Source organism: Myxine glutinosa, unplaced genomic scaffold, assembly GCF_964187855.1.
Source record: "Myxine glutinosa unplaced genomic scaffold, kmMyxGlut1.1 SCAFFOLD_2537, whole genome shotgun sequence".
Taxonomy (NCBI): Eukaryota; Metazoa; Chordata; class Myxini; order Myxiniformes; family Myxinidae; genus Myxine; species Myxine glutinosa.
This window is the reverse complement of record NW_027618631.1, coordinates 58,345-66,332: the sequence shown is the minus strand read 5'-3', so window position 1 is coordinate 66,332 and position 7,988 is coordinate 58,345. Positions and strand designations below refer to the sequence as shown.

Here is a 7,988-nt window from a genome sequence, read left to right as displayed (position 1 = left end):
CTCTTCCTCTCCCTCTTCTCTCTTCCTCTCCCTCTTCTCTCTTCCTCTCCCTCTCTCTCTCTTCCTCTCCCTCTCTCTCTCCCTCTCCCTCTCTCTAACTCTGTTGTGGCCCTGACTTCGTGAAGGAAGGGGTACACCATCCTGGATGTGGATGATATCTCTGTTCTGTGAGATCGATCGACTGTCTCCATGCCGCGGGTTTGTTTGAGAGAACTATATGTGGCTATACAACAACAACAACAAACAATCCTTAAGTGAGGTTAAAGTTATGTTTCCCATGATGACGTGTGTGGTGTTTTTTTTGAAAATTTTTAAACAACATATCTCCCTTGATAGAAAATGGCTGATACATGGCACAAAGTAGTAAAATAAGTTATCCGAATCTAAAATGTATCTGTAGTGATAGTTTATATACACCTAGTTATGTAAATAAGTTGTCATTTTCTATTGGCTGAAATATTTGGCACCCATCTTGGATTATTTCGGTTTTTAAACTTGGACGTAGTACATATCCTTCCACGAACTTGATTGGTCAAAATGCTTGGCAAGCCATCTCAGATTTAGGGATTTTTCTATTCAGAGATTTCAAAGCGCTTCTCCACAACCACTAAACTGATCAATACAAAACTTCAGATGTATATTCTATGCATTGGGTGCTTCAGGTTAGCAAATGAAAGGTATCTATTTTTTATTCTTTCGTATGCAGAACATGGCTATGGGCAGTATCATTGTCTGGAGAGGGATGGGGGAAGGACGGGGTGCATGAGAGCTGTTTCACCTGGTTTCAAATCTTAGCCTGGCTATAACTTGTCACTGGTATTTTACAGGGCAGGGTGAGATATCAATACGTGCGTTGTCCCTATTATGGACATAAAACCGGACATACCATCTGCTAGCTTAAATTGAGGGCCCGTTAAAGATCCCATTGTGTCGTTCATAAATAGTATGTGAGCCATCTAGCAACCCTGAACAAATTACAAATTCCTGCACACTCAGTCGAGTATACTACGTCAGAGTACCAACCAATCCAGGATTGTAACCCTAGCCACAAAACTTCTTCAGCAGAATGGACGTTCTGTATGGAGCATGGTGAAAAGACGGACAGACAAATGCTGAAACAGTGATCAATATAATTATAATACACTGGAACTCTGGTGATATTTTCAGTTGATACAGTGGCCGGCAAGGATTTTTCTGGAATTACCAGGATAAACTTCGATACTTGGATTTTCAATAATGGCCAATCTGTAAATGTTCTACAGTCTTATAACATTACCAAAAGATTAGAGTTTTGCTGTCTGCTTTCTTGCAGTTGGGGTGTGCGACACACAGATGGCTTCTGAGATGTGTGGACCAGAATGTCCCTGCTGCTGCCACAAAGCTCGACATCTTAACATTTCATATTCCAGGTAATGCATTTTGATGTGGTGATTTATTGTACTGTTCAATGAGCTTCACAGCTGGAGCTTTCAGGTTCCCTGTGAAATTTTATTTTACATAATAGATGCCTATTCATGTCGATAGCAGAGAAGCCCAGTAGAGTGCTTCTTTGCTTCATTGCATTTTGGTGATTCTTCACTTAAAATGAGGATAGCAGAGGACTTCTGAAGGAGCATCTAAGTTTCATTCCACCTCCAAAAAACTGAAAAAGAACAGAATTTAGTTTACTGAAGAATCAATAAATTTAGATTTCATCTTTGACAGTATGGGTTTTGTCATTTCAACACAATTACATTCATAACAACCTTTTGCTTTAAATGCATTTACCGTATTTTTCGGCCGACAAGTCGATGTGGAGTCGAATTTGCTAATTTCTCCATTTTTCTTTCCTTTATTCATAGGTAAGTCGATTTGCAGTATAAGAAGCTCGATCAAAACTGCCAGTCAGAACAATAGAATTGTTAATTCCTCCCTGACACTCAACAAGGTGGTAAACAATGAACCTAGTCTATGCATATTATCTGATTATTGTCAAAAACAGAATATTTATCCAGTGTTTCAAAAGATGAGACAATTTTCAAACAATTTCGAAAGATGAGATATTTAAATTCCACAAATCGAATACAGACATGACAGCCAGCTTCATGCCCACATCTGAAGGAATATATACCCCAGGAAATGTTTCCCTCTGCCAAAATTGGATGAGGATGGCTGGTCTTCGGGCCAGTCAACTTCAATGGGGTGGGAGGGAGGAAGGGACCGGATCTATCCATAACCAGAACTCAAGGTTGTCAAGCTCTAAACAGATCTTTCTATCCATCAATTCCATAGAGGTGCTTTTTCCATGTCCTTTCTGAGACTGCGTTGGGGACAGCCCAGCTCATTGATGAGATCTGTATTGAGACCTTGGCAATGTAACCTCCCCGCCCCTCGCCACCCCCCCCCCCCCAAAAAAAAAACTTACAATCCCAACAATATGCAATATCTGTGGCATTTTTCTTTGCCCAATGTTGGCTTAAGGAAATCTGTTCAGATTTTAGCTGAATACGCTAAGTTTCTTTCAAATATTACTCAATAACTTTTCAATTGTCCTTACCTGAAAATATAACTTTGCGTCTGAACTCGTTGCTTGTTGATGTTGAACAATTTCACTTTTCCTGAGACTTTGTGGTCACAGCGTATGCTCAACTGCTGCATTTCCCTAACCCTCACCCCCACCACCATCCCAGGGAATGGGCTGCAGACCCTGGCTGCCCCTGTGCCTGGTGCCGTGGACGGCATTCAGACCCCAACAGCCTCCTGTCCGATTACATTAGCAAGTTGGAAGCCATCCATGTTCGACTTGAGCTCCATAACCCAGGTAGAAAATGCAAACCAGGATGAAAAAAGTTTCATAAGCAGCTTTTTAGCTACATTATTCAAGATAATTTTGCATGAAACTGTGCCACATTAATTATTGACGTGGTATCGACGTCTGAATTGTTTTTTTGTTTTTTTTACAAGATCGAGGCTCGTGTAAGAGCTAACATTAATGACAAAAAAAAACGGACACATAAGACAAAATAAAGGGAGCAGGAGACAAGATGGGGAGAGAAGGGGGAAGCACACGAGTACAACATTTGAGAGCAGGGACATCTGGAGATCTGGGGGAGGGAGAGGGCTTGGGGGGTGGGGTGGGAGAGGTAAAAAAACACATTGACACAGCTAGGACTTCCAGGAAAGAAGTCGGTATTTCTGAAAAGTGGATCTGGGGTGAATTAACTGGGGTAGAAAAGATCAAGGTTTTGGATGGGGGAAGGTAAGAGATGGTGGTGAACAGCTGTTTTAAAGACCTGGAGAGAGGAGTGGGATTAAAGAGACTAGCAACGGTACCCGCCCTATGGGCGGGGCTCCATTTGGGAGGCCCAAATGAAAAGGCAAAATATCAGAAATTGAAGGTTTATTTTTATTTTAAGCGACTCATATAAACATCCGTTAAATCATATCACATGCAAATCATCAAAATCTAAACAGTATCTTTAGAATTTCAATAAAAGCCACATCACTGTTCATATCGGTAAATATTATTCCATCGCGTTTTCAAATCGTGTTTGATACACAATGGTCGTGATGATCGTGATCGTAAATTGTGATCGATAATAATGTTCACATTCGCTATGTCGTATGTACTCCCGATACGTGTACCAAATTTCCGATACGTGTAACTGTACCGAATCAACAGTTAAAAGGATTTTGAGCTGATAGCTGTTACGGCCTTGGCAAGATCGATGGAGACAGCGTTTATTATACTTTTAATGAAGGACACTGTCTCAAGCCCCAGTTCCCATCATGGATGGGGCTCAGTGGTTTACCCGAGCCTGACGGCGCAGGGCAAGGTACACGCTGGCCCGTCCAGTGTAGCGCACGTGCGGCCCCGGACATCGAAGGGCATTAAACGTTCATTAAACATTAAACGTTCATTAAAGGATTACAAAACGAAAAACATTATGAAATTACGTTCACACCGTCACGTCAAACACTACAGTGAACACACATCGTCACAATGAGAACATCGTCACAACGAACGTTATGCGAATGTGAATGTTATGCGGGAGTCCAAACCTGATAATGGTGGAGACCAAAGCTGAAATTGGGAAAACTCAATAGCCTATTTTACTCCTGGAGATCCCAGGATTACCCACCGAAAATATCTTTGCGATCGGTTGAGCCGTTTTTGCGGTACCTTCGAACAGACAGATAGACATTTGGTGAATTATAGTAAGATTGAGGGAGTTTGTTCCAGAGGCGGGAGTAAAGAGGAATGAAAGAGTGAAGGTAAGCAGAGAGCCTAGATTTTGGCAATTTCAACAAAAGAGGGTTGCTGGCAGATCTTGTACAACCTGTAGGAGTATTTGGGGGACAGAGCACAGACAGGGCTGGGGGGGGGGGGGGGGGGGCTAGACCAGAGAGGAGTCGGTAGAAGATAGAAAGACCACCTACCTGCCTGCCTGTGGTGAGTGAGTGAGTGAGTGAGTGAAAGGCCCTCACAATCAGCTTCATCACGGGAGATTCCAATGATTCTTGTATGCTACATGCAGGAAGCTTGGCTAGCAGAGCAGGATGCCAGTTTGTAGAATGCCTGAGATATGTCCAGGGAGACAAGGTTGACAATCCTCCTGGAGAGAGAGTGATATTTTCCGGATTGAAAGACATTTGAAGAGAAGGTTTCCCAAACAATTCAAGAGGCCATTAATGTAAATGAGGAACAGAACTCCACCCAAGTAGTTGCTCTGGGTCAATCCATTTGGCAGAGATGAGAGGATTATTTTGAGAGTTGTGTGCTGACTGCATCAATGGAAAAAGTCAACAACCCAGCAAAGAAGGTGGCTTTGTATTTAATGGGCACAAAGCGTGGCAAGCCTGACAATGTACCAGATTGTGTTGAATGCCTAATACATGTCCATAGCTACAGCCCTGACTTCGTACTTGAGCTTCAGTGTCTCCATACATCATTGAGAGAGAAGCAGCAGTATATCCAAAGTTGTGATCACAAATTAATCCTAACTCTTGGTAATCCCAACTCAGCTGCATTGACGATTGCAAATTAATATAAATTAACCCAAACCATGACCCTGCTCATGACTGCAAATAGGATAACCAGCTTGTAGTTGAGATTATTTGTTTTTGCATCTTTCTGGTGTATTGAAGGCAACCAGTTCAGTGTATTCAGCCTTGTCCCAAACCCAACACTGTATCTTCATCCGTGACTTTATTAAACGTCTTTTTTTGTAGAGCGACAGACATGGATGCTAATTGTGTCCTGGTTGAAAGTATAAATTGTATGCATAAATGTAGCAAAATGGTTTCTTCACTTCAACGATTAATACGTATATGATAATAGTCCTAGCCATATTCAAGTGTCAGAACTACAAATGAGCAGTGAGCAAAAAGATCCAGCTAATCGTTACACATTCAGCCTGTTCTCATCCCTGATTCCCTGTTATCCAGTATTGCATATGTAATATATACATGACCACAAATGGGAGTAGGTTTGAGTGTTACATTATTACCCTGTGTGTGCGAAGTGAAAAGTGGGGTGAAGCAATTGGTTCACTCTGTCTGTATATAAATTCAGAGCCAAAGTAGTTTATGATCGAGGAACCACTTAATGTCAATTTAATGTTATGTTTTGAACGTGAATCAGAAAACGAACTTGTAGTTTAGGATTACTTTGGCTCTGAATTTGTCCCGATTGTGCATGCATAGAGAGGAGCAAGACAATTCTTTTAGTCTGTCTGTCAATCAAAATTTAAAATCATTCCAAACAGTAGGGCTGACAGGATGGCGTTAGAGGTATGCACATTCTTCTCTGAGTTGTCTAGCCTGGGTTTGAATCCCGACCCAGCTATAAACTATCATCCTGGTGTTTCACAGACAGGGTGATTCATCAGTGTGTGTGCCATCCCTCAGATGGACGTTTTAAAACGGGAGTACCATCTGCCAGCATTTGTTGGTAGATGATAAAGATCCCATGGTGTCCTTCATGAAGAGTAGGTGAGCTATTGCCGGCACCATGGCCAAATTGCAAATTCCTGCTCTAACCAGCAGAGGGCATTGCATGAGTGGCAAAGCCTCACCTTGTGCCAACAATGCTACCCAGCAGCCTTGTGCTTCATACGAATGAAGAAAAATTCCAAACAGGAAAGTTACTGTTTTTAGCAACGTAATAAAGGACACAAACAACAGGCACTAATGTAACATAACACTAACGTAATCTAAGGCACTAATGTAATGTAACAGGAACTAATGTAACATGTTAAATAAGGTGGTGTGAAAGACACTGCATCAACAGCGGTAAAATTCCAAAAAAATAAATTCTGCAACCCTTAAAATCTTTATTTTATTTCAATTGAATTATATACTTGAACAGTATTAAACACAAATCGCCTTTTTGGAAGTTTTAAAAACTTTTCGGTCTGCAGTACTTGGACAAAATATCACAGCATTTTATATCATCTCGACCAATCAAATTCTCAAGAATTCATGAGATAATTAGTTCGATAAACTCTCGAGTTTATTTTTTATTTGTTTATTTTTTTTCTGCCCACTGTTCTCCATCTCTGTGTACTTTTGATTGCAGATTCTCCCACGAAGATCTTTGTTGACGCCAAATCTTAGAGGTTGAGAAATTGTCCATTTGCTTTGCTGCTGATCAGGATTGCCATTGGCAGATGGAGCTTCCACACAGACTTTATCATTAACTTTGCACTACAGATGGGTATCTGCAGGCACCCTGGATGGTGTATCAACTCCTGTAAAGTGAAAGCACTATTGGTTTTATTGTTTGACTATTTGTCATTGTGCAATGCTCACAAATAGATGTTTATTGCAACAAAGCATTCACAATTTCCCCACAAGAATGAGTGAAAATGCTTTTAAACCCAAGGAACAAAAATTGGCAAGTGCCCGAGATGGATGAATAAACATTTGAATGCATTGCTAACCACTGTGCCTGGGAATAGGGTTGTGGGGTTAAATATGCAACATGATGATGTTTCATTTATGACCAATGCACTGCTAACATTATTTTGCATACAAATGCATGATCGTTAAATTAATCTTCTTTATACAAATGTTTTATCAGGTTGAACACCCCTGCTCTAGCGGACCTTTCATCATTTTTATTTTATTAATCCTTTGATTGGCTTGTCGTAGAAAATGCTTGATCCTTTTGGTTCCAGAATGCCAAGAGTGCATTTATTGTTGGCATATTGTTTTGATGAATTTTTTAAATTAAGCATCCGACTTCTTGTTGAGCCAAATTTTGAGATTGTGAGAAATGGCCAACTCACCTCGCCCACTAATGTCGGTCTAGGTAGGATGTAGTTCTCGGTGCAGAACGTTCACCGGGAAAGATTAGTTTTAGGTGAGGTTTCAAATAAGTGTGGTTATTTTTAAACGTACCAAAATATGTCATGGAATTGTTGTTATATGTCTATGTCTGTGACATGGCAATTCAAATAGCTGGCAGTTTCATTTAAACTTTTCGAAGGTTTTGCCTTGAAAGGTGTACTGATTTATTGATGTTGTCGAACTACAGCCATCTGATGGGATTTTGATTTGTGAGTGATACATTTTGAAAAACGTTTGGGAGTATGTGTCCTGGTGGCAATGGGCATGTATGCATAAGGTTTGGACAGAGTAGTTTGATGCATCCACGAGCTTTGGAGGTAAACGGTTCAAGACATTCAGCTTCGTCTGCAGCCTAATGCTCATAACTTACTGACATGTATTTTGTGCTTGTTCCAGGCAAAAATAATTTTGGAAAACATTGGTTTACAGTTCGTGTGAAATGGTGTGAAACCTTTTCTTTTGCCGAGTATGCGAATGCATACCACAGAGCCAATGTGTAATGGCTTTTGTGAAGGGATTGTTCGGTTGACTTGTGCTTATGGGGTATCGCACTTTATGCTGATAGAATCAGATTGCCGTAAAGGCCTGCAGGTTACACTGTGACCCTTTCCAATGTTGTATTGTTTCTATCTAAAATAAAGATGCTGGAGTAAGAG

The 7,988-nt window shown here is 40.8% G+C and overlaps 1 protein-coding gene across 1 annotated transcript; it reads left to right on the top strand.

The window, feature by feature from the left end:
- Window positions 1-1,312: 1,312 nt before the first annotated feature.
- On the top strand, window positions 1,313-1,413 carry LOC144889313 (uncharacterized; the record flags this gene model as incomplete). The annotated part of the gene is given in 1 exon segment (XM_078769439.1): window positions 1,313-1,413. A coding segment is annotated over 1 exon segment (101 nt), but the record flags the coding sequence as incomplete, so codon positions are not given.
- Window positions 1,414-7,988: the final 6,575 nt, after the last annotated feature.